The 27,760-nt window shown below is 34.5% G+C and overlaps 1 protein-coding gene across 2 annotated transcripts in view; it reads left to right on the top strand.

The window, feature by feature from the left end:
- TLK1 (tousled like kinase 1) overlaps positions 1-27,760 on the top strand; it is a 147,019-nt gene that overhangs the window by 86,504 nt on the left and 32,755 nt on the right. For both annotated transcript variants that reach the window (XM_045480166.1, XM_045480167.1), the window contains 7 exons: positions 723-818; positions 2,128-2,217; positions 3,596-3,688; positions 7,482-7,592; positions 7,709-7,845; positions 12,181-12,369; positions 27,310-27,376. In XM_045480166.1, coding sequence (XP_045336122.1) covers positions 723-818; positions 2,128-2,217; positions 3,596-3,688; positions 7,482-7,592; positions 7,709-7,845; positions 12,181-12,369; positions 27,310-27,376 — 783 coding nt within the window. The remainder of the gene's footprint in view (positions 1-722; positions 819-2,127; positions 2,218-3,595; positions 3,689-7,481; positions 7,593-7,708; positions 7,846-12,180; positions 12,370-27,309; positions 27,377-27,760) is intronic.

Raw genomic sequence — 27,760 nt, 5'->3', positions numbered from 1 at the left:
TACTAGGAGGTCCCCATCTCTGCTCTTCTCCTAATACCCTGAGAGGAATCCAGTAGCAGTTTTCTCTTCCCATTCTTGGTAGAGAAGTGAGAAAGGTAGCTGTGGAATAGATTTGGAGGCTTCTCTTCATAGGCACCTAAGTCATGCACTGTAATTCATCTCATGCATGAAAGAAAGGATTAATTTTTATTAGATTTTGTGCTGTTAAACAGAAGAGACTTTGTCTGTGTAACTTTTTATATTAAGTGCTACAAACATTTGTATTTTTAACAGATCTAGAGAATGTTGATTCTGTTTTAAGATGGCTTATTACATTCACTAACTTCTACTTGTAAATATGTTATTTTGGGGGTGTTAGGGATTATACCCATTCAACAAACATTTATAAGGAACTATTAAAATTTGAAGGAAAAATAATATATGTTCATTGTTGGGGAGGGGGGGGGATTTTTGAGTCTGCTGCAGTAACAAATTAAAACCAGAATGTTAAAAAAAAATAAGGGTCTTTGCTAAACATAGTCTTTTCATATTCTTGTGATCAGTATTCTCTCTTTAGTCTTTTAGGACTTGGCTGTAACCTTAGTTTTGCTTTTTCTTGACCCATTTAAATCACTACTGAATTTAATTTAAAAGACAATATATTTAAATTAATTATTAATATCATGTCTAAAATAACATCTGTCTAAACCTATTTTCATAAAGTGTTTTCTTTTTTTTCTTAGTACCAAGGTGGGAATGGCTCAAGTCCAGTAAGAGGCATACCTCCTGCGATCCGTTCTCCTCAAAATTCACATTCACATTCCACTCCTTCCTCATCTGTAAGTTTTGACATGTGTAGGGAGTCTTAAATCTACTAACATATGTATGTATGTATACTGAATATCTTTTCATTGAGAACTTCTATATATATTTATTTGTATTTATCTTCTAAGAAAATTATTTTCTGAGGTAGGTTAAATTCTTTTTAATGATTTGATGCTGTTAGAACGTTATTTCTCAAAGTGAGATCCTTAAGTTAAAGATTTCCTGAATTGATTATATCCAAGAAGTAATGTTTCTATAAAAGAATGCTGTCAAACTTAGGGGACTACAATGAATACTCTTGTATCGGTCCATATTCAGTTACTGATTTCTAATTTCTAATTCTCTTAGAAATTAAATTTCTTAACCACTAAAATGATAGCATGATTCCTTTCTAGACAAAGGTAGGAAGCCTTTAGCCTTGGACCATTTTATTTCAGCATAGGAGAAGAATCTTGGATCTAAAAATTATCTTACAACTTCTTGGTTTGTTTCTAGTGTATTTAAGTCCTAGTCCTTTTTATATGCATTGTTTTGCATATTGGATTTCATTTTTCCTTATCTTTCATTATATGAAAGTTTAATGTCTAACCAGAAAAGCAGTGTTGGCTCTCAGTAATTTAAAAATGAATTGAAGGTTTTTTAAAATCAAAGTATCTCTTATTTATTCAAATACCTTGTTTTTATTTCCAGTGTTCCCTTCTGGTCCTTGCTGGTAGACATATAATTAGTTGTATCTTACTTATTTTGTATCTTGGACACATTATATTGTAATATGCAAAATAAACTATAAGACTCAATAATTTTGAGTTGTAGTGATAGCAGTGATACAATGATACAATCTGTTTTCAATGATGTGTTTTAAAACTAGTCACTAGATAAACCATGAAACTCAACAGTAAATTGATATTATACTATATATGGGCATGCATTGTTGTCCCTATTAATAAGAATTCTATATTAAGATCTTCTCAGTTTTACTTTTTGAGCCATCGTCATCTGTTTTTAATATTTTTGTTTTGAAATAATGTATTTGGCCTTGTTTAACAGATTGAAAGCATTAAAATGTTTTTGATGGTTCTAGGATGTAAGCTTCTTGAGGGCAAGGAATATATGGTTGTCTCTTTCATTGCACCTTTATGTAAGGGAGGGTACTCTAAAAATGAATGCTAACTGAATAAACAATGATAAAAAGTTTTAAAAAGTCAATTATGTTTTAATTCAGTTATTATCCTGATAAAAACATAGGAGGTGTTAAGTAGTTGTTGCTGAGGAGAAGCCTATTTTCTTCTTGCTAATGTAAAAATTTTAATATTTTTTTTTAAGGTTCGACCGAATAGCCCTTCTCCTACTGCATTAGCTTTTGGGGACCACCCTATTTTACAACCAAAGCAGTTATCCTTTAAAATTACTCAGGTAAATAGTAATTGAAATTTCTTTGTGTGATTTGTAAGAAACTAGTGACTTATAAGAAACTTAGTATAATGTAGAAACTAGTGGACATAGTCATAAAGTAAAATTATACATCAAGAAAGCTAATTACTAGACAAAAAAGTAGTTTGTAGGGGGTGAGAAATTGAAACACCCAGTTTACTATCAGCTTGTCCTTTGTTACATGCTGGTTAAATATGTAGATGTTTTGGGGCACCTGGGTGGCTTAGTCGGTTAAGTGTCTGACTCTTGATTTTAGTTCAGGTACATGATCTCATGGTTTGTGAGTTCGCAGTGCTGGCAGTGCGGAGCCTGCTTGGGATTCTTTCTCTCTCTCCCCCTCTCTCTCTGCCTTTCCCCTGCGCGCGCGCTCTCTCACTCTCTTTCTCTCTCTCAAGATAAATAAATAAACATTAAAAACTTTTTAAAAATATCTAGATGTTTAAGGTTTAAGCATATTAAATAGAACAACCATAACATGTCAATTTTGTTTACTGATTTTTTTTTTTTTTGAACATACCATCCAAAAATATAATCATTGTCTTCCTGAAGCTATTACATTTGTCATACGTGGACATAAAAGGTGTTCATTTTGGGTGTATGTATTTATATACATACATATATATGTGTGCATATAAATTTATATATATGTATAAATTTATATAATTTATAAATTTATAAAATTATACATATATGGTAAATTAATAAATAAATATATAATAAATTAATAAATATATAATAAATTTATACATAAATTTATATATGCTATATACTTAAAATATTTGAAAATTGAATATTAGATATCTTTTATGCTTATTTGGTTTTATGAATTTTGATTACTAAGTTTTTCATTTTAACTTTTTACATATGACAGTTTGGGGATGATACTGTCTCAAACCAGGGGGATTTGAAGAGTAGATGTTTTTGCTTAGCCATCTTTATTACCCAATTTATTGCCATTAGACTTTTCTGTTAGGTCATGTGCAAATTGTTGTACATTCATCAAAACTTCAGGCTATTCATTGCTTTCAGTCAATGAATAGTTCATGAAAGTTTTTGCCATGTTCAAAAGTCAGCTAGAGTTGATAGCACAAAGCAGTGGTTATATTGAATTTTAATGAAGAACATAACAATATTCTAAAACTTTTAGTAATCAGTCTTTTAAATATTTCTTTGTAACCTTATAGAAGTTATACTTCTGAAGATATTAAAACTTAAAACTGTACTAAGACTTTTGGGATAACTTTTATGAACACAAACTCAAATATTTTCTTTGCTTTTTAGAATCAGAGTAAAATCTAGTTTATATTTGCATGCAGTGATATATATAATGAAGATAATCAAATAGTTTTCTTTCATTTAGACTGATCTCACAATGCTGAAATTAGCAGCATTAGAAAGTAATAAAAACCAGGACCTGGAAAAGAAGGAGGGTCGTATAGATGACTTGCTCAGGGTAAGTAATAAGTCATAGAGGGAAAATTGAGTGGATTATTTGGCAATAGTAAAAGTTGAGGAAATACTTAGCAACGTAAAAAAAAATTCTATAGCTGAGAAGAATAAGCTTTTTCTGGTAGTTTTAAGTACATGAAAATAACTATTTTAAAGTGCAAATTATTAGTTCTTTAAATGTGAATTGAGAAACAGTTGGAGAAATAGAGGGAAGTTTATAAAATTTATTTTTATTTGATCAACTATCATAAGACAGATAGCCATTTTGTGTTAGTTTTAAGGGTGTAATTGATTTTGTCTTAAACCCTCTGATATTTGGTATTATACAAGATGAAGTAACTGCTGCAATCCTGTGAAATTTTTAATGCAAAAAGACACATCAGAAAGTATTATAATGTGAGTATAATGAAGCAGTGGTTCTCACTCCATGATGCTCATTAGAATTACCAAATGGGAAAGGTGGGAGGCACTTTATAAAGGTGGCCATGCCTAAACTCCAACCTGAGGGGTTCTGATTAAGTTGATGTGAGGTCAGGGGTTCGGCATTGGTAGTTTTAAAAACTCCTCCAGATAATTATAATTTAAGCCAGCATTAAGAACTGTTGGTATAGAAACTCAGTGAAATCAACATCTGTGGTCTTACCATAATGATCTATACGTTTGAAACACCCAGCTTGCCTTTTCCTGATCCTATCCCAGTCACTTCTCACATCCCTTTACCATTACCTACTGGTCTAAGTTTTGTATTTATTATGCCTTTGTGTTTCTTTATGGTTTTATCACATGTATCTATACATTCTTAACAACATATTTCAGGGTTTTTTTGAACTTTGCATAAAATTACGCTGAGGACACCTGGGTGGCTCGGTTGAGCGTCCGACTTCAGCTCAGGTCATTGTCTCATGGCTCATGGGTTCGAGTCCCGCGTTAGGCTGTGTGCTGACAGCTCAGAGTCTGGAGCCTGCTTCGGATTCTGTGTCTCCCTCCCTCTCTCTGCCATTCTCCCATTTGCTCCGTCTCTCTCACAAATATAAATAAAAACATTTAAAAAAAATTACGCTGTATGTACCCTTTTGCCCTGCTTGTTTTCACTAAACATTAAATGTGGAATTGTCACGTACTTTGTTTCATGTTATATAGTAAGGTTTTATATGAATATACCGTAATACATCTTTTTGCTGTTGGTAGACATTTTGTTTCTACTTTTTTGCTAATACGAATGGTCCTGCTAACAACATTCTAATACATGTCTTCTAGCGCAAATGTGGAAAAATTTGTCTTACGTTATATGCTTAAGAGAGATGTGGCCAGAGTACATGGCATGCACATCTTCAATTTTGCTTTATAATGATGCCAAATTTTTCCCAAAGTGGTTGGATTAGTTTACACTCCTACCGGCAGTGGGCAAGAAATAATCTTGGTGCTTATTATCTTTGTCAAGGCTTATTATAATCAGATATAAGAAATTTTTTTGGCCAATTTGATAGAGGGAAACAAGGTATCTTTTATTGTGCATTCTCTTTTATCATCTTTTAAAATATTTATTAACTGTGTTTCTTCTGTGAAATAACTGATGTTTTTTGCTCATTTTTTCTTAGTGGGTTGCTACCTTTTTTTTATTGATGTCAGTTTCTTGTTGTTCATATATATTGATTTTCTCCCAGTGTGCAAATTGCCTCTTTATTTCTTCATGCTGTCTTTTGATGATTAGATGCATTTAAAAATTTTATATGATTAAATACATCTTTTTGTTTGTAGTTTATGTTATGTTTGTACCAAGTTATTATCAAAGGTATACCACAAGAACTAATTTTTTTTTTAATTTCTAATATCATAAAGATATCCCTCTATATTTTCTTTTAAAACCTTTGTAGTCTGGGTTTTCAAGACAAGTTGTTAATCTCACTGGAATTTGTTTTTTGGTATGGTGTAAATAAGGTTTCATTTTATTTTCTTTCTATATAGATAATCAGTTGCCCAGCTCATTTAATTGAAACTCCACTCTTTCCTGCCAGTTCCATCATGTAATCTATGTTCCATATACAAGTGGATCTATTTCTGTATTCTCTGTGTTCCATGTTCTGTTTGCGTATTCCTACACTGGTATAGCATCTCTTATCATTTAGCAATTGTCTTTGTTAGTACCAGAGAACATAAACAGCAATAGTTTAAATGAGATACAATATTAGTTTTTGAGAGTAGAACAGGACTGGTTCGATCATCACAAAACTGGTGATGTCTTCATAGTGTCTTATGGGATCTTGACTCCTTCAGTTTTTTATTCCTTTATCCTTAGTGTATGGCTTTTATCTTGAAGGTCATATCAAGGTGTAAAATATTTATTAGAGTCTCATAGTTACGATAGGTTAGCTAGGTACATATCAATCCAGAATAAAACGTAAGCTTTCATTGCTAATAAAGAAAGAGAAAATAGATTTGGGTGATCATAATTGCTGTAGCTTTATATTAAATCTTGATTTGTGATTGAAGAAATATCCTTTCTTTTTCGCTATTTTTGGCCTTTTGTAGTTTTAGAGAAATGTTAGAATCAAATTTTGAACACACACACACACACACACACACACACACCACAGTTTGTTTGAATTGTGCCTAATGAGGAGGGTTTCTTGGTACTGACTTCCATTTGTGTTCCTCTGAGAATCTCTTTATTTTACCCTTTTCCTTGAAAAATAATTTTATTAGGTATATAATTTCAGATTGGTAGCTCTTTTCTCCTAGCATCTTCCATATATTATGTCTTTTGGCTTCTACCATGATTGGCCTAGAACTGTGGTTCTCAAAGTATGATTCCCAGACCAGAAGCATCAGCATCCTGTGGAATTTATTAGAAATAATTTTCAGGGGTGCCTGGGTGGCTCAGTCAGTTGAGCGTCTGGCTTCGGCTCAGGTCATGATCTCACAGCTCGTGAGTTTGAGCCCCGCATCGGGCTCTGTGCTGACAGCTCGGAGCCTGGAGCCTGCTTCAAATTCTGTGCCTCCCTTTCTCTCTGCCCCAAGCCACTCGCATTCTGTCTCTGTCTCTCTCAAAAATAAATAAACATTAAAAAAATTTTTTTAAAGAAAGAAAGAAATAATTTTCAGACCCTACTCCGGACTGACTTACATAGAAACTTGGGGAGTGTGTCCCACCCAGCAGTCTGTATTATAACAAGCCCTCCAGGTTATTCTGTCATTATCCTAGACTAATCTGACTCATCTCCTGAGTTTATATAAGGGCCTTTGCATGAGCATATGGCTGCCTAGAAAGTCAGCAAAATGGGTATCTTATTGCCAAGAAAGATGGTGGAAATCGTTAGCTATTGGGTAGGCATCGGTAGTGTCAGCCCCAAGTATAATGGAGAAAACAGTTTTATCAGTTACAAAAGATGGAAGAGAACTTACATTCATTTTTAAGTGTTAGTCATTTTATATACATACATTTTAGTTATTTTTAACTAAGTGAGATAGATAGTATTGCCCCTATTTTAGAAATACAAAAGAAATAAACTAAGGTTCAGGTAACTGACTAAACTTAGCCAAGGTTATATACCTTAGGATGTGGATTTGAACCATGGAATATGGATACAAATTCCATGTACTTTCCACTGCACAGTTAGGCAACATTTAACAGTATTATGCCACAATAAGTAGGTGTTGAAAAAAAAATTTTTAGTATCATACTCAAATCCTTAATTAACCCTTTCTTTTTATATACTTTATTCAGAATGTTAAAAATATTCATCAGTGTCTCATATACACAAATTCTAGACCTTTTCCATTTTCTCCTTATTTTGTAGGCTAATTGTGATCTCAGACGACAAATAGATGAACAACAAAAATTACTTGAAAAATACAAAGAACGATTAAATAAGTGCATATCAATGAGCAAAAAACTGCTTATTGAAAAGGTAGGTTTAAAGTTCAGTGATTTGTTTCCTTTTCATTCCGCTTGACCCCGTTTTTGCCTTGTACAGTTTTAAATTTTAAATAAATAAAATTGATGATATTTTCCTTCTCCTTCCAGAGTACGCAAGAAAAACTGTCAAGCCGAGAGAAGAGTATGCAAGACAGATTACGCCTTGGGCACTTCACAACAGTTAGACATGGTGCTTCATTTACTGAACAATGGACAGATGGTTTTGCGTTTCAGAATCTCGTGAAGTTAGTCATTCTTACATTTTAAATAATGTAGTGTTCCTTTGAGTTTTTATTACTTGCAAAGATTGTACATTTGGAGTTGTGTTCTACATCTACTCCTTACTATTTGAAATCACAGAATTTAGTACATTCGAAAGGAACGTAAAACACAAGTATTACAATTTCAGCTTTAGCAAATTTCTTGATTAGTTAGCATTCATCCATACAGCATGATGTATTATTCTAAACATGACTTTCCAAAATATAAACTGACCTTCCAGCTTTATAGATGATTTGGGAGGGACCTGTAATTGTCATTGGAAGATTTACATCTATATGTATATATATCTTGGGATTTGCCTACTTAGTTTTCTCCCCCCATTCTCCAATCCTTACTTTAGTCTTAGTATTCAGCCCTTGTCTGCTCTCTGTTCCTATGGAAAAGACAAGAACTTTTTCTGTTCTGTTTTAGATACAATAATTCTAAATCAGTTGAACTGAACATGTGGCTTTAGTGTTTCTGAGGTAAACTTTAAAACAGAGAAGTTATTGAGTTTAAATGATTGACTCTGTTAAGAAGCCAAGACCTATGCTACCCCCCCCCCTTTTTTTTTTGCTGGAAATATTTTAAAACCTGAAAAGCAGGAGTAGTGGCAGCATCTATATCAGATTTCCTAGAACTCGTTCAGTTATGTGCAAAATGGAGGCAAAGCTGTATCTCCCGTATTATATAAACATCGCTGTTTTAAACACTGGTTCCCAGGACTTAGCACAGAATGGCCTTCTCTATCTCAGTTGATTTCTTCAGCTTTTGTTCAGCACCAGTTGTGCTGGGTGAAAGGTGTACCATAATGAAGGATGTTGTTCTTGTGATGCTAGAGATTTTGGCTTTTAATTCTGTGGATAATACGGAGCTATTAAAGGTTTGTCTGTAGTGTGTGTGGTCAGAATTGAGTTTTAGAAAGATAACTCATGATAATATGGGGATGTTGGAAAGAAGATAAATTATTGACAACTGAGATGGGGAGAGGTCTCCAAATGAAAGATGATTAGGTTTGAGCTAAAATATTGACAGTGAAACTAGAGATACGTTTGAGGTAGAAACCATGATTTTTGAGTATTTTAAAAGCAAGAACCTCAGCTGCTAAACCCAGACCTACAGTTGTCCTGGTAATGAATAAAATAGGTTACAGTGTATAACCTTAAATATAAATCTAAAACACAAGCTCTGTTAGTAGTTAAAATTTCTTCACTGAGCTATCAAAAAAGAGCAAAATTGGGGCTTCCGGGTTGGTGAACACATGGAAGTCTGGGGAGAGTGGTGCAAATGGAGAGGGCGTTGGAAGCTCTGTGCCCTTCCCTTGTGCCTTGCCCTGTGCACCTCTTCAGTCTGGCTGTTCTTGCTTTGTGCCTTTTTATGATAAGTAAGTAATGTAGTTTTTAAAAAATTACTTGCATTTCTTGAATTGAGGGCCTACTGCGTATTGTTATACATATCTTATATCAAGTTACTTATCAGTGTGTATCAAGTAGTTTATCAGTGATAGAACCCAAAGTAGTTGACAGATAAGAGAAATAAATAAGTATTAGTAATGGTAAATTAATCTCTAAAATGTGTAGTCATTCCTGAATAATCAGATATTTGCTATATATTCATTCCAGTAATTCTTTACTTTCTGTTAGGATTTTGATCAGTAGGGTTATTGCTGTTTATTTTTTTTTTTTTAATTTTTTTTTTTTCAACGTTTATTTATTTTTGGGACAGAGAGAGACAGAGCATGAACGGGGGAGGGGCAGAGAGAGAGGGAGACACAGAATCGGAAACAGGCTCCAGGCTCTGAGCCATCAGCCCAGAGCCCGACGCGGGGCTCGAACTCACGGACCGCGAGATCGTGACCTGGCTGAAGTCGGACGCTTAACCGACTGCGCCACCCAGGCGCCCCTTTTTTTTTTTTTTTTTTTTAATTTTTTTTTTCAACGTTTATTTATTTTTGGGACAGAGAGAGACAGAGCATGAACGGGGGAGGGGCAGAGAGAATTGCTGTTTATTTTCATTTATAACATCTTGATTGTGTTCTAAAGTAGCTTTAAAAGTTAACTTTTTAAATAAAGTTATTCCTACTTCCAAGTGGAAACTGGATTAAAGTCCTGTTCTAGCTTTGCTATTCTTGAATTTTCTCCACCCTTTTACTCTTCTCTGTGGGTGGTTAGTGATTCTTTCATTCTGGTCATATTCTACTACCATCTGGCTAGAACCATAGGAAAAGGCAGTGTGCATGAAGTCAGTTTTGCATCAGCAGAGTAGAAGTTCTGTAGTTCTGGTTTGAGTGGGGGTGGGGAGCCAAGGAATTGAAACATTTGTCTTGTTTTAAATCTTAGTCTTATAACCGTATAACGTTTTTAAAACTTTTTCTAAGCATGTTGAGGTGACCTAAAAGGGAACCGGTTACTTTGAGAACAAGTTTGCCTGGGCGGCTCTGTCAGTTAAGCATCCAACTTTGGCTCAGCTCTTGATCTCACGGTTCATAGGTTCAAGCCCTGCGTTTTGGGCTCTGTGCTGACAGCTCAGAGCCTGGAGCCTGCTTCGGTTTCTGTGTTTCCCTCTTTCTCTGCCCCTCCCCCATCTCAAAAATAAACGTTAAAAAAAAAAAAGCTTCACTGTTAACCTACTCTTGCTCTGGTCAGATTGCTGAAATCTCTAACATGTATTTTTATAGTAGACATGATATTTAGTAGTTTTTTACAATTAGTAAGCTTTAGATTCTTGAATGGGAAACAGTAATATTTATTTACTTTTATTAATTGCTCATTCTTTAAAGCCATGCTAATTTTTGTTTCCTTCAGGTAGTGAAAATTTCCTCTTTCTTCATAAATGTCTTAAACTGTGTGTGTCGGGGCTGGGGGGAGGGGGGGTGGGCAGAGAGAAAGAGAGAGCAGTCGTGGGTGTGCATGTGGGGAGAGGGAGAGAGAGACTCTCAAGCAGGCGCCATGCTCAGTGCAGAGCCCGACACAGGGCTTCATCCCACAACCCTGGGATCGTGACCTGAGCAGAAATCAAGCGTCAGATAGTCAGATGCTTAATTGAGCCACCCAGGCTCTCCTCTTCTTAAATTTCTCATATTCAGATCAATTTTTGTTTCAAGATAGCACTTGCACATTCCCCAAATCTTCTTAACAGAGATAAATTTAGAAAATAACACTTTATTAAATTAATATTTGTGGGAATGCAAACTGGTGCAGCCACTCTGGAAAACAGTATGGAGGTTCCTCAAGAAATTAAAAATAGAACCACCCTACGACCCAGCAATTGCACAACTAGGTGTTTATCCAGGGGATGCAGGTGTGCTGTTTCGAAGGGACACGTGCACCCCAGTGTTTATAGCAGTGCTATTGACAATAGCCAAAGTATGGAAAGAGCCCAAATGTCCATCAACGGATGATGGCAATCAAAAAGAATGAAATCTTGCCATTTGCAACTAGGTGGATGGAACTAGAGGGTATTGTGCGACATTAGTCAGAAAAGACAAGTATATGGCTTCATTCATATGAGGACTTTAAGATACAAAACAGATGAATATAAGGGAAGGGAAGCAAAAATTATATATAAAAACAGGGCGGGGGACAAAACATAAGAGACTCTTAAATACAGAGAACAAACAGGGTTGCTGGAGGGGTTGGGGGGGATGGGCTAAATGGATAAGGGGCATTAAGGAATCTACTCCTGATATCATTGTTGCACCGTGTGCTGACTTAGATGTAAATTATAAAAAAATAAATACATTATAGAAAATAAATAATATTACACATTTAAAAAATTCATATTTGTCTTTTGTAAGTTTTTCTACAAACAGTAAGTGATCAGATGCATGTTTAAAATATACTCCTTGCTTACCTCTGTTCTTTTTTTAATAGCCCATTTATGTCATTCAGCAAATATTTACTGAATACCTAGTATGTGCTGATTATTGTGGTCGCACCAGAGATACAATAGGGTAGAAAATAGATGCAGTCTCTGTTCTCATGGAGTAATGTAGTCTAACTAGAGACATTCTAATCAAATGTCTGTAGGATTGTTGCTTATTAGAAAGAAGGAAGCGGAGATCTACAAGCTACCATGAGATTATATATGGCAACACAGCTTTCCCTAGTTCAAGGGATTTAGGGAATTTAGAAATGAATGCTTCAAATTAGACCTAGAAAGTGAGTACAAGTTAGTTCAGAAAGGTGGAACCATAATTTATGTTTATGTTGTATGATTTGTTAAATGATTTTTTTCATGTTTATTAATGTATTTTCATTTTTTAACTGTGAAGAGTAAATAAAAAGTAAATACGGTTTTTTACATTTATTTTTATACAGGCAACAAGAATGGGTGAATCAGCAAAGGGAAGATATTGAAAGGCAAAGGAAACTTCTAGCCAAGCGCAAACCTCCCACAGCTAATAATTCTCAGGCACCCTCTACCAATTCTGAACCAAAACAAAGGAAAAACAAAGCAGTCAATGGAGCAGAGAATGATCCCTTTGTTAGACCAAATTTACCACAACTGTAAGCCTCCATTTTAACTTTTCTTTTTTTTTAATTGTTGCCAATGAGCATGAATGTTTGTGATAGATGTTATTTGTAGTTAAACTAATACTTAAATACTAAAAGTAGTTATGGCCAGCAATGAAGGCAGTATTGAAATTTATGACTAAATTAATAATCTCCAGATATCTGAATTCTGCCTTTGTAAGTGGAGATTTATTAATCCTCTTTTAAAGTAGAGATTTAGGTAGCTAAGAGGAAACTGGAATCCACTCTTTCTTCATGTCTGAATGATAGAGTCAGTTATCAGTTTTGATTATTTCAATTCAGTGTTTCCATTAATGTTCCTTTTTCTGAGAAAATGTTAAGTAATATAACTGACGTATTTTTTTAACCTGTGAAAGCAATACGTTGGTAAGTTGTAGGTATTGTTTATTCCCTTCCTGCTTTTACTTATTTTCTGAATTTTCTGCATTAATGATGAATTTATAGTTCAAGGGACAAAGACATTTTTAAATCATTAAATGCTTATGATAGAAAATTGGGAAAATATGAAAGAACATAATAAAACAATATAGACCATGATCCCATCCCACAGAGAAGACCATTTTTAAAATGTTGACTTAAAGATACATCCAAATTTCTATAATTTTTCTGTTCTGCAGGAACTTAAGTTTATGAGTAGAAAATACACACCCACCCATCCCCGTTTGATATTTTTATGTGGATGTATTCTTTCTCTCCTTTGTTAGAAGGTCGTGTTTCGCTTATGCTTTGATTCCCATCCCTGGCTACATGAGGGACCTCTTCTATCTGATACTCCTTTATCTTACATCGTTGACTTTGTTCTTTACTGATTCCTTCCTTTTAGAAAACAGAATGAAACAAAAAACTCTGCTGCCATTTTATATCTCTACCCTAGTCTCCATATTCTGTCATCTTTATTAACCAGGTTTTCCAAAAGACTTACTTGGGCCAGTCTCTTCTGCCTCAACTTCTCTTTTGTCCTTTCTTAAGTGAAATTGCCTTTTAAACATTATCTTTTTGATGCTCAGTGTCCTAGACATTTAAGTCTTTAACTTGGCAACGTTGAATATTGTTGACTTCTTATTTTTTCCCAGTTCTCTTTCTTGCCTATTTCTTTTGAAATACCTTGTTATCCTAATTTTCATTTTAACTCTTCTGGCTCATCTTCTCAGTCTCTTCTGTGGACATTATTTACTCTACCAGTTTGCAAAATGTAGGTGTTTTAAGGATCTGTCTTGGCCATCTTACTTCCTCCCCTACATATTCTTGAAAACTAGCTACTCTTAGAATTTCAGTTACCACATACATGCTACTGACATCCAAGATTTGATCTCCAGTACACTTTTCTCTTGAGTATTAAATATTTGTATCTCGGTTTTGAATGTCATATCCTTGCATAGTTGATATTGGTACTTCAGTGCTTCACAGGAACCTCTAATGCAGCCTTTTCAAAACCATATTTACTAAAAACACAAAACATTTATTGTTATTCCCATTCTAGTCTGTCTCTTTCTGTCTACACACACACATCCACATACACACCCCTTGCCTTTTCCTGTGTTCTGTTAGTAAATTGTATTATCATTCTCTGAGTTTCACATGCCAAATTTTGATTATCATCCTTAATATTATAGATCAAGATTCCATTTATTTTTCTTTATTATTTTTCATCAAAAATAGGTGATAATTTTTCAAATTCCATCTCAAAATCTACCTCCATCTTCAAGCCTTTCCTGACTGGGGGGCAGCAGAGGGCTTTTGTAAATTGGAATTGAAACGTTCAGCTATTGATATTTTTTTAAATTTAGCAAACGGTTAACTTTTTGTAAATCAGTAAATTTGTTGCTTGATAAAAGGTAGCGGGTAGAAAAGTGGTTATATAGAATACAGTATGTGTTAGCTTTAACCCCACTCCTGTAAGACACTAGTCCTTCCAGATCTCAATTATATCCACCTATGCAAGTCCCCACTGACACCATTCTAACTCAGGTTAGTCATCTCTTACTTAGGTTATTTTTTACCCCACCTCTCCTTTCAACATTGGTGCATCAATCCAATTCATTTTCATTTTGCAATCAGAATCATTTTTGCAAAATACGATCCTTTCGTTCTCTTCCTTATCACCCTAACATAGCTTTCTGTTACTTGAATGATAAAATCCAAAAGTCCCAAGATGACTATTTAAAAAAATTTTTTTTTAAGTTTATTTATTTATTTTGAGAAAGAGAGAGCATAAACAGGGGAGGGACAGAGGGAGAGAATCCCAGGCAGGCCCCACACTGTCAGCACGGAGCCGGATGTGGGCCTCCATCCCACAAACTGTGAGATCATGACCTGAGCCAAAATCGAGAGTTGGATGCTTAACCACCCGAGCCACCGGGCTGAGATGGATGGGTCACCACCCTAAGATGACTTCTTCAGAGCACTTTTCCATTGGATGTTCTCTCCTGCTTTTTGAAGATTAGTTGGCCATAATTTTGTGGGTCCATTTCTGGGTTCTCTGTTCTGTTTCATTGATCTGAATGTCTGTTTTTGTGCCACAGAGCACCTTGATCTGGCATCTTCTGACCACTCTAGCCTCATCTTTTGTCGTTAACTGTTGCCTACCCTTCACTGCCGACTTTCAAACTCCAAACCATTCTTTTAATTTCTGTTCATCGTTTAAATCCCATGCTAGGTATTTCCTCCTAAAAGCTTTTCCTTGATCCCTGAAGAATAGGAGTTAATGATCACTGTAAGGTAAAGTGATAGTGCCCTCTGTCTCTTCAGTCACAGCATCACCATTCACTCAGTTAATGACACTAGAAATATTGTAGATGTTTCCCTTTGCCTCATTCTCTGTGTCTGTTTCTATAGCGTCTTGTATTTGTCCATCATTGCCACTATCTTAGTATTGAACCTCATCTCGTTTTTTTTTTTAACCTAGATTACTGTTAAAATTGATTCTCTTCATGTCAGTTTCACCTTTAACCTCCTTCACTGGCCTTTAAGATAAAATTCACCCTCATGAAGGACTCTTTGTAGGCCTTGTTATTTTTCTCATTTTTCTCTTTCACTTCACTCCCAATATCTGCCTTCTGCATCTTACGTTAAACTCTTTTAGTTCTCTAAATGGGTTGAGCTTTCTTGTTTCTGTGCCTTCATACATCTTGTTCTTTCCTTTTCTTCACCTGTCTCATTTCCTATCCATCCTTTAAGGCTTGGCTCACATACCACTTTCAATAGGAAGCCACCTCTGATGTTTTTTCTTCCCATTGTCTCTCCCCTCAGATTAGGTGCCCATAGCCTTTTATATGTGCCTGTGTATATACTGTAGCATTTATCTCACCTTTTTAGCTCTATATTCCCAATATGTAGCACAGTTTCCTGGCATATGGAAAGTGGTCAGTATATGCTAAATTCCAGTACATAAGCATTGGGTTGAATTTCATTTTCTCCTCAGTAGACCATTTTTCTGGTTTGTTACAGGTGTTTTGCTTACTACTTGTCTTCCAAGGTGCTGATAGCCCTAACTATAGTTTAATAATCATAGACTTATCTCATTTCCACCACACTTTATTGTATATGTTGACTGAGAACTAACCCTGAAGTTATACTGCTCTGTGTTCTTGGAATGGCAAATGAAGTGATACTACATAGTAGTTTTATTGCATGTTTATACAAATGCAGCTTTAAATGGGGAAAAGAAGCCGTAGAAGGACGTTGATTCATATATTATTATACTTTGATTTTAGTGGCTATACTCTGCAACTGCCTTTTTTTTTTGTTTTTTGTTTTTGTTTTTTTTTTTTCGAGAGAGAGAGAGGGAGAGAGGGAGAGAGGGGGAGAGAGAGAGAGAGAGAGAGAGAGAGAGAGAGAGAATCCCAAGCAGGCTCTGCACTGTCAGTGTGGAGCCTGACTTGTGACTCAGTCTGACAACCGTGAGATAATGACCTGAGCCAAAATCAAGAGTCAGACACTCAACCGACTCAGTCACCCAGGTGCCCAAGTCTTTGCAACTGTCTTCTAAAAATTCCTTTTAAATCACTGTTTAGTGGTAACTAGAACATCTAGTGTGTTTGTAAAACATCTGGTATAATTAGCATAGAGACTTTGAATCTTTAATTATTTTTCTTTTTTAATTTTTTTTAATGTTTATTTATTTTGGAGAGAGACCAAGTGTGAGCGGGGGAGGGCCAGAGAGAGACAGAGAACCTGAAGTAGGCTCCAGGCTCTGTGCTGACAGTGCGGGGCTCAAACTCACAAACTATGAGATCATGCCCTGAGCTGAAGTCAGATGCTCAATTGACTGAACCACCCAGGTGCCCCTAATTATTTTTCTGTCAAGAAGTTAATCTAGAAAAAGAAGTTACCTACTATGTAGTGGTTAGGACTTTAACTTCTGTAGATGGTCAGATGTGGTTATTTTTTGTAAGCTATATTTTTTGAGCCTACATTTCTTCACTTTTAAAAGTACCTACATCATAGTGTTGAGAAGATGATATGAGGTAATACATGTAAATGTAAAGTACTTGCATGGTTCCTGGCTCTTTACAGATTTTTATCTACCAGCAAGATTCAGTCAGGTGTTTTAGGTAGTAGTTTCTAATTTTAGTCACAAAGACTTCTATTATTCAGAGTAGTTTGCATAAGATAGTATTATCTATGGATGTGTAAATGACCCTTGGGTTAATTAATGACCTTTGTAATTAATTTTAATTAAGATTTGGCCTCATGTTAAATATATTTTCAATATCCTTATTTTATTTATGCATTTCATGTTTCACAGAGGATGATTGCAAAGTAAACAGTAATATTTTACCTTATATTTTATATTAATGAAGTTTTAGAGGTTACTGTGTTTTCTCGTGAAAGCTTTAATTTTAGCTCAAGATTATATTTTATGTAGCATAAAGTTATTTAATGGATTACTTGTCTTCTATAAATAACATAATAGACTTTTCTTAATAAGATTTATTTTTAGAACAGTTTTAGTGTACAGCAAAATTGAGCAGACAGTAGAAGAGTTCTCATCTATTCCTTGTCCCCACATATAACCTTCCCCACTATCAGTACCCTCCACTAGAGTGGGACATTTGTTACAGTTGATGAACCTGCATTGACACATCATTGTCACCCAGAGTTTACAGTGTACATTAAAGTTCACCTTTGGTAGTTTACATTTTATTGGCTTTGATAAATATTTAATTGATTTTTTTTTTAATCATGCCTGAAAAATCTTTCATTGGAGCATTTTAATCTATTTTCATTTCATCTGTTATTTATTAGGGCTTAAATCTGGTCTTTATTTGTACTGTTGATTTATCCTGCCTCATCCCTGACCCATTTTTTTTTCTTTTTATTGGATTGCTCAGTTTTTGTTTACTAGACAAGTCACCTGACCATAGAAAAACCATCTTGAATGGAGCAGAAGCTATATTTGAAGATTAGATAATTGAGAATATTTAAAAACAGATTAACAAAATCAATCTATAGATTTATAGAGGCCAAAGAATTCCAAGTAGGATGAATAAAAAGAAATACTCACCTAGGAACATCATAATGAAATTTCAGAAAAAGCAAGGCAAAGAGGAAAAATTCTTAAAAGTAGCCAAAGGATGAAAAAAAGATATTGGGACTATAAGTTAAGACAAAAATATTCCAGGTAAATGCTGTATGAGACTCCGTAAAATTTTAAGGCAAAAAAAGTACGAAGAAATAGTGGTTATTTCAGAACTATAAATAAATTTCAAATCACCAGGAACATACGGTAATTCTAAATTTGCATGCATGTAATAATATGACCTCAAGATAAATAAAAAATTGTACTTCCAGGAGATATAAACAGATCCACAAATCATAATAGATTTCAGCATACAACATTTTATAGTAATTGAACATACAGATAATATTTTAATGTTTGTTTATTTTTGAGAGAGAGACAGAATGCGAGTTGGGGAGGGGCAGAGAGAGAAGGGGACACAAAATCTGAAGCAGGCTGCAAGCTCTGAGCTGTCAGCACAGAGCCCTACGTAGGGCTCGAACTCCCAAACCGTGAGATCATGACCTGAGCTGAAGTTGGATGCTTAACCGACTAAGCCACCCAGGTGCCCTGAACATATAGATAAAATTAAAAAAACAAAACAAAAAACAGTGTAGGTATAGAAAATGTCAGTGAGATTGACAAATTTGACACTTGCAGAATATCTCCTAACATCTGCAGAATATGTCATCTTCTTTTTTAAGCACGGACTTTTATAGGAATTTACCATGTTAGGTCATAAAGTTAAGTTTCAACAAATTTCAAAAGATTGAAAGAGTTTGTATAAGACTGGGCATTGTTTCTTCCTTAAATGTTTGGTAGAACTCCTGGGTGAAACTTAAAGGATTAGAATCATAGAATATGACCTCTGATCACAGTGGAATGAAACTAGAAATCAGTAACAAAAAAGGTATTGAAAAAATTTTCAATGGAAATGAGAAAAATATTTTTGGATGCGTGATAGTGAAAGTGCTGCGTGGCCAAATTTGTGAGATAAATCTGACACCGTATCTGGGGGACATTAATAGCTTCATGTACATATATATGAAAAGCAGAAAAACTCAAACTTTATAAATTAAGCATCCATTTCAGTAAGTTAGAAGATGAGCAATAGACTTAACCAAAGAAAAGGGGAAAAGATAAGAGCAGAAATTAACAATACAGGAAATACATACAATACAGAGAATCAACCAATCCAAAAAAATTGTGTTTTTTTCCCCCTAAAAGCTAAACTAATAAAATTGAGAAAGAGAGAAGACAACCATTATCAGGAATGAAAAAAGGAATATTACTACGGAGTCTACAGATATTTAAAGGAAAACAAAATACATATTATAAATGGCTTAAGGGGTCCCTGCATGGCTCAGTTGGTTAAACATCTGACGCTTGATTTCAGCTCAGGTCATGATCTCATGGTTCCTGAGATGGAGACTCTGGCTCTGCCCTGACAGTGCAGAGCCTGCTTGGGATTCTCTCTCTCCCTCTTTCTCTGCCCCTCCCTCACTCATGCTTGCTCTCTCTCAAAATAAATAAATAAACATTAAAAAAATAAATAAATGGCTTAAATTTGAAATTTTTTGTGAAATGGGTTAATTTCTAGAAAAATCTAACTTAACAAAGTTGACATTGGAAGAAACAAAAGTCTAAATAGTTCTATAACTATTAAAGAAATTGGATCTGTAATTAAAAAGGTACAGATGACTTCATTTATGAATTGTAAACTCCAGGTACAGATGACTTCATTTATGAATTGTAACATCCATTTAAGGAAGAAATAGTGCCACTCTTTTTAAAACTTTTTTTAAAGAATAGTTAAGTCAGAAATACTTCCAGATTATTTTATGAGACCAGCATAATCTAGATGTCAAAATTTAATAAGGATGACACAAACAAGGAAAGTTATAGCCTAATCTCATTTATAAAGCCATATGTAAAAATCTTAAATAAAATATTAGCAACCCAACATATAATAATGTAAAAATGATAATTTATCTTCACCAAGTTTGGTTTATTTTAGGTATGCAAGGTTGGCTTAACATTAAAAAAAAAATCAGTGTGATTTTTCCATGTATTAATTCGTCAAGACCAAGTTGGATTTATTTTAGGTATGTAAGGTTGGTTTAACATTAAAAAAAAAAAAAATCAGTGTAATTTTCCATATAAGGGGAAAGATCATATGATAGTCTTAACAGATGCCAAAACAAAAAACATCAGACAGAATTCAGCATTAATCTTTGATTAAAACTCTTAGGAATCAGTAGAAAAACTTCCTTAATCTACATACACTATACATTCGTGGTTTTTTTTTTTTTTTTTTGGCATGCATATCTACATGCTGTGCTCTTGAGCTACAATGGCCTTATATACCGTTTCTTTTTCCTGGCTTCCTTCTGCTTCTCCTCTTTAATCAAGCCCAGATGTTACCTCTTCTGTGTCTTTTCCTAGTTTCCTTTAGATAAAAAATTTTTGTCTTTGTTCTGTGTACTCATAGCTGTATTATCCAGGATAATTACTTTATGTTAAGGTCAGCTAATTAGCAACCTTATCCCATTTAATCTTTTGCCCTGTTAGGTAACATGTCCACAAATTCCAAAGGTTAGGATGTATTAACTTTGGAAGCAGTTATTCTGCCTACCAGTCTTTACTCTGACCCAAGATTCATATCTTACATGTAAAATATATTCATCCTATTCCAACATCCCCAAAAGAATCAACCCCACTACAGCATCAACTCAGTATTCAAAAATCTCATCTAAATTTCATCATCTCAAATGTTCTGAATCTCATTATCGAAATCAGGTATGGGTGAGAATCTGTATAATCCACTCCAAAACACAATTCCTCTTAATCTGTGAACCTCAAGAAGCGGTCATCTCTTCTCAAAATCACTCCCTATTTTAAGGTCAACTCATTCACTATCTTAATTCTCCTTTGCTGTATAATTTAACATATTCACATGTCCCAGGGATTAGAACATAGACATCGTTGGAGGGCCATTATTCTGCATTCCACATTAGCACTTGGTATAAGTTATTCTCAATTCAACTGTTAATTGCATTGAGAACATTTGGTCTCTTCGGAGGCAGACTAGTTTCATCCTTCCCACACACCTCCATTCTTTTTCACAATGATGCTTTTTTAAAAATATTGTGGTGAAATTCACATAACAGTTAACCATTTAGTGTACAGTTCAGTGGCATTAAGTGCGTTTACAATGTATGCAACCCTTTTAGTTTCAAAACTTTATTAACTTGGAACACTTCATACCCATTAAATAATCATTAATTCCCATTAATTCCTCTTTGTTCCTCCCCTCATTTTCTGGTAACAGTTTTCTCTATGTGTTTGCCTTTTCTGGAGAGTTCACTGGCTTTCACTTAGCATAATATATTCAGGGTGTGTCCATGTTGTAGCATGTATCAGTACTTCATTCTTTTTTATGTCTGACTGTATCCCATTGTATGTATATGCATGTACATGTGCACTTTGTTTATCCATTCATCTATTATGAACATTTAGATTGTTTCCACCTTTTGGCTATTATGAGTAATGTTGACATAAACATTTATGTACAAGTGTCTGTGTAGACATATGTTTTCATTTCTTTTGAGTATATACCTAGGACTGGAATTGCAGCATTATATGGTAATTCTGTGTTTAAATTCTTGAAGAACTGCTAAACTTTTTCACATCTGCAATATTTTACATTGCCACCAGCAATAAACAAGAGTTCCTATTTCTTTGCATCTTTGGCAACACTTTTTATTTTCCTTCCCCCCCCCCCCCCTCTTTTGGAGAGAGAGAGCAAGGGAGGAGCAGAGAGAGAGGGAGAGAGAAAATCCCAAACAGGCTCCATGCTGTCATTGAGGAGACTGATGCAGGGCTCGAGCCCACAAACCAAGATCATGACCTGAGCCTAAATCAAGAATCAGAGGCTTATCCAACTGAGTCACCCAGGTGCCCCTATTTTCCATTTTTAAATTACAGTCATCCTAGTGTCCATAAAAGGCCATCTTATTGTGGTTTTGATTTATATTCCTGAGTGGCTAATTATGTTCAATGTCTTTTAATGGGCTTGCTGGTCTTTATATAGGTATCTAGGTCTTTTGCTCAGTTTTTAATCAAGCTGTTTGTCTTTTTGTTGTTGAGTTATAAGAGTTCTTTATATATTCTGAATACAACACTCTTATCAGATATATGATATGTAGATATCTTCTCCCATTCTGTAAGTTGTCTTGCTTTCTTGATAAAGTCCTTTTATTTTATTTTAATTTTTATGGCTTAAGTTTATTGTTTTGTTTTTCATTCATGCTTTTGGTATCAAATCCATGGTCATAAAGATTTACCCCTGTGCTGTCTTCTGATAGTTTTCTAGTAGTCCTTATATGTAAATTATAGATTCCTTTTTGGTTAATTTTTTATATAGAGTGAGGCAGGAGTCCAACTTCATTCTTTTGCATGTGGTTATCTAGTTGTCCCAGCACCATTTGTTGAAGAGACCATTCTTTCCCCCATTGAAAGGTCTCGGTACCCTTGTCAGAAATCAACTGGCGATGGATATTTGGGTTTATTTCTGCACTCCGTTCTATTCCTTTGGTCAATGTCTGTCTTTATGATAGCACCACACTATTTTAATGACCATAACTTTGTAGTAGAAAGTTTTGAAATAGGTAGTGGGAGTCCTATAACTTGGTTCTTTTTCAATATTGTTTTTTCTATTTGAGCCTCCTTTGCAATTTTTTATGAATTTGAGAATTAGCTTTTCTATTTCAGCAAAATGAGCCATTTGTATTTTGATCAGGATTATACTGAATATATGGATCACTTTGGAGAGGATTGTCTCTTAACAATGTTAAGTCTGCTAATCCATGAACATAGAAGTCATTTCATTTAATTCGTTTTCATTAATTTCCTTAGCACTGTTTACTAGTTTTTAGTGTACAAGTCACTTCCTGGGTTAAATTTGTTTTTAGGTATTTTATTATTTTGGATTCTATTATAAATGGAAATGTATTCTTAATATCCTTTTTAGATTGTTTGTTGCTGATGTGTAGAAACACAACTTATTTTTGTGGGTTGATCTTATATCGTGCAACTTTGCCGAATTTATTAGCTCTCGTGGTTTTTTCTTGTTCGTTCTTCAAGATTTTCTACATCTAGAGTTATGTCATCTGCAAATAAAGATAGTTTTACTTCTTTTCTAATTCTCATGCATTATGTTACATTTTTGTTTTTTTTCCTTAATTCCTCTGGTAGAACTTTCTAGTACAATATTGAGTAGCAATGGTGAAAGCATCATTGTCTTCTTCCTCACCTTAAGGGGGAAGCTTTCAGTCTTTCACCACTGAGTATGATGTTAGTTGTGGGTTTTTAATAAATTCCCTGTATCATGTTGAGGAACTTCTGTTCCTAGTTTTTTGGGGGGCTTTTCAAAGGTAGACTAGTCTTGGGGTTCCTGGGTGGCTCAGTTGGTTAAGTGTCCAACTCTTGATTTGGTTCAGGTCATGATCTCATGGTTCATGGGATCGAGCCTCACATGGGCACTGATCCTGCTTGGGATTCTGTGTCTCCCTCTCTCTCTGCTCTTCCTCCGTGCTCACATGTGTGCACACGTTCTCTCTGTCTCCCTCTCATAAATAAACTTAAAAAAAAAAAAAAGACTAGTCTCATGTCTCACCTTCCTCCATTTAAAAAATCAAATCCTCGGGGCGCCTGGGTGGCTCAGTCGGTTGAGCGTCCGACTTCGGCTCAGGTCATGATCTCATGGTCCGTGAGTTCCAGCCCCGCGTCGGGCTCTGTGCTGATGGCTCAGAGCCTGGAGCCTGTTTCAGATTCTGTGTCTCCCTCTCTCTCTGACCCTCCCCCGTTCATGCTCTGTCTCTCTCTGTCTCAAAAATAAATAAACGTTAAAAAAAAAATTTAAAAAAAAAATCTAATCCTCAATGCAGGGCTCATAGCCTGTTACTAAATTATGCAAATAAATGGGCTTGCCTTTTTTTTTTCTTCAATGCCTGTAACAGTCTTCTTTACCATAGCTTGCATTCTTTAACTTTGAGACTTAAGGTTAATTTCCTTCTTAAACAGGATGTCTTTGAAGAATTGATTATCAAGTATTCCCTTTTTTCCTGTTATTTGTTCTAGTTCTATTACAGTCATCTCACATTTCTATCAAACTATTGTAAAACAGCTCTTTGAATTAGAAATAAAATTCTCATCCATTTAGGGGCACCTGGGTGGCTCAGTCGGTTGAGCATCCGACTTCGGCTCAGGTCATGGTCTCCTGGTTCGTGAGTTCAAGCCCTGTGTCGAGCTTGCTGCTTTCGTCACAGAGCCCACTTCGGATCCTCTGTCCCCTGCCTCTCTGCCCCTCCCCCACTCATGCTGTCACAAAAATAAAAATTAAACATTAAGAAAATGCTCATCCATTTAGACTCATTATGAAAGATTATCAAGAGTTAAGTCTTATTTTAAATTTCTTGGCTTTTAAAATAAAGTTTTATATAAACCTACTCTAGGAGCTTTTAGCATGCCCCTAAATAAACACATATACGTATATTTGAACATAATAAAATATTAATCATTCAGGCAATAATATCAGGTATGACTCATACAGGGAGGAGTTGGACTTTATCTTCTCATTATCTGTGAATAAAAGATTTGCTAAATAACCTAACCAACAGACTTGCTTAAGAATGTGAATTTTTTTAGGATCTTTAAAAACACATCATAAAAATAATTATGTAGCCATTAAAATTAACATTATCCTAGCTTACCTCTTCTCATTCTGTGTATTAAAATCACATTTTATCTAAAAACATTGTTCCTTACTGGAAGTAGACAACAGAGATATCTAAAAAGTTCTAATACGTCAAGTACCTCCTGATAGAGAAATGCAGAGAAATGTAAGAAATGTCTCTTTTGCATTTTATTTAGTGAGACAAGACCCTGGAATAGGAATTATCAAATGGAGATCTGTGAACCCCCTGATTTATGTATATGTGATATTTTCTGGAGAGAGTGTTTATAAATTTCCTTAGATTATTTTTCGATATCCACGATCATAAAGTGGTAAGAGTCACTGTCTAGAAAGTCAGTAGCCTAGTATTTAGTGCTTTCTATAGAATTTGCTTATTAATGCATCAAAACCAAGCAGAGAAAAATTGGTAAATTTATATATTTTGCTGTTTATTTGAAGCTTAGTTAGTAGTTATAGTAGTAGTCATTAAAATGCAGGAAGTAAATAGCTAAATTCTCCTGCTGATGAAAGTTACCATTAAGCTTTAGTGAGAATTGTATGTGTTTAACACATACAATAAAGACCTATGAAATGTGAGACCTATGAAATAATGCTCTAAGGTCCAAGTTCTTAAATCAGTGAAGAATTATTACTAAGTAAATGTGGGGAGGGAGTATTTGTATGCATTTGCTTCAGCTATGGGGATGTGGATGATTTGAACCACAACACAAAACATACTAACAACTGGAACTGAGTGCTTTTAAAAGCAAGTATGCATTACATTATGCTATAAGATTAACCAGACAGTATTCAACAAACTAAGTCATCGTGGAGCTAATTGATATTAATTCATTATTGACTCACAAGAATAGTAGCTATTGAAACTACACCAACTAAAGACAACAAAATATCCTTACCTCCAAATTACAGAAATTCTCAGCCATCTGTACATGTAAAGGCTTTGCAAGTTTGCATGAGAGCCAAACTTCTTAGTAGAAAACAGTTTCAAAAATTATGGGAAATTCAAATTGTACCAAATTTTCACTGGTGGTGTATATGCCTATCCAAAAACCATTCACCAAAAATTCTTACAGCTTTTCTTTATTGGATTAGTAGAGATTTTTATCAATTTTTGTTTCCAAATCCTTTTCCTTTAACATCACCTTTCCCTCTTCTCCCTCTTTCAATCCATCTGTATTCACACTGCAACACTTATTTCTCTAAATTTGCTTTAAGCATCTGCTGCTACTATCCACTGTTGTTATATTTGGTATAACAAAATCCAGCAGTTGTGTTAACCTAAGACTGATTTAATTTTAAATGTTTATTTTTTCACTTTTAAGATATTTCTAGTGGAATACTAACTGAATTTCTTGGAGGGTTTTGTTTGTTTCCTTTGAATGCCCTTTCTTTAGAATTAGTAAATTTAACTAACATCTAGCTAAAGGAGAGTAGCATTTATATTAAATGTTGCTGAGGGGCCTGAATGAAAAACGTAAATAAATCATACCTAGGTTAGGAGCTTCACCAAGTACCCCCAGAACACATAAGTAAACGAATGGGCCCTGAGTATGATGGATAAAAGCAATTCTTTCAGTTTTGGGGTATGAAATGGAAGTTGTTTTATTGTAGAGTGGTTTTTCTTCTTTTACTTTATCAGAAAACAGAATCATTTTTCCTTAGGAAATGTTATATATGTATGTCTTACTATAGACCTACATAATAAGCTAGTTATTTTTCAGTGTTCTATAGGAATGTTTGAAATTAATAATAAAATAACCATAAAGTACTTTTCAGGATTTAAATTCTTATGTCTATTTATATTTTATTAAGAATTTGATGCTTTGACTATAGTTTTAGCATTCTTTTTTCTCACTAACACATGGAAACAGAAAATAGAAAAATGTATTGGTTTTTTCTTTTTAAACCAGTACTCAACTGGATGGACTGTGCAGTAATTTTCTAATGCTCTTAGAATAAAATGAAATTCATTCCTTGGTCTGGAAGTCCATTGTAAGCTGGCCCCTGCTTACCTCTCCTCCTTCTCACAGCCCCTTTGACTGTTTTGATGCTTTTTTTTTTTTTTTTTTTCCCTCTTCTTACAGTATGCCACCCTGTGTCCATGTTAGCATCCTTGCACTTGCACTTGTCCTATATCTAGGACATATTCCCCCAGGTTCTCTTGTAGTTTTCTTTTTGACTTTTAGGTCAAGACCGCCTCCCTAATACTCACTGCAAATAGTGTAATATAGTCAGTCATTGTCAACCACCCTTTTTGTTTTCTTCATAGTATTTACTATTATTTGGGATTATTTTATTTCTTTTTTAAGTTGTTTTCTGCCTCCTTATCCCCACTATAGAGTGTAAGTTCAAACTAAAATGAAAGGAGAAAATGTCTTTTCCATTGTATCCTTAGGATTGAAATTCTAGAACATCACCTGATACATAGCACCTGATACTACATTAAATAGTTGCAGAATTTATCAATTAGGTGTTCCATCTATAAGTGTTAGAAATATTCTGAAGAATATTTTAAAGGACTTCTGGCTTATATTCTGGACTGAAAGTTGTCAACATTTTAGCATTTTGAGAAACATTAATCTTCTTTTGCTGGTTATTAATAAGAAGTAATAAGTATTCATCTTAATATCTAGAATTACAATTTCATTTTTGACAGGTTGACTTTGGCAGAATATCATGAACAGGAAGAAATTTTCAAACTTAGACTAGGACATCTCAAAAAGGTATGTGAAGCATATGCTCGAATTTTAGTTTGTTACCAGAGGTCATGGAGAGTTGTTACTGTAAGTCTCTCGTTGGAGAAGTCAGCTTAGAGAGAAAATACCCAAAGCTCAGACAAAAAAAAGAGGGGCATTAAAGTTGTCCTTTTAAGTTGAATATGTTAAAATAACATGCCTTTTACCTTGTGGCAGCTTACAAACATTGAGATGCTGATAATACCATGTCCCTGTAGTGGAGAAGTGACTCCTGGCCAGACTTTCAGGGTCTTAAGATTACTGTGTTTAAGTACTATTTTTGTAAAAATGCTTCATTTTTAAGATGAAATGTAAATTTCCATATTGTTTGTGTCCATTTATAATAAACTGAAATAATTATAAATTAATAAC

The sequence above is a fragment of the Leopardus geoffroyi genome, chromosome C1 (assembly GCF_018350155.1).
Source record: "Leopardus geoffroyi isolate Oge1 chromosome C1, O.geoffroyi_Oge1_pat1.0, whole genome shotgun sequence".
NCBI classification, from domain to species: domain Eukaryota; kingdom Metazoa; phylum Chordata; class Mammalia; order Carnivora; family Felidae; genus Leopardus; species Leopardus geoffroyi.
Note: the sequence above shows the minus strand (reverse complement) of the source record. Positions and strands in the feature narration are given on the sequence as shown.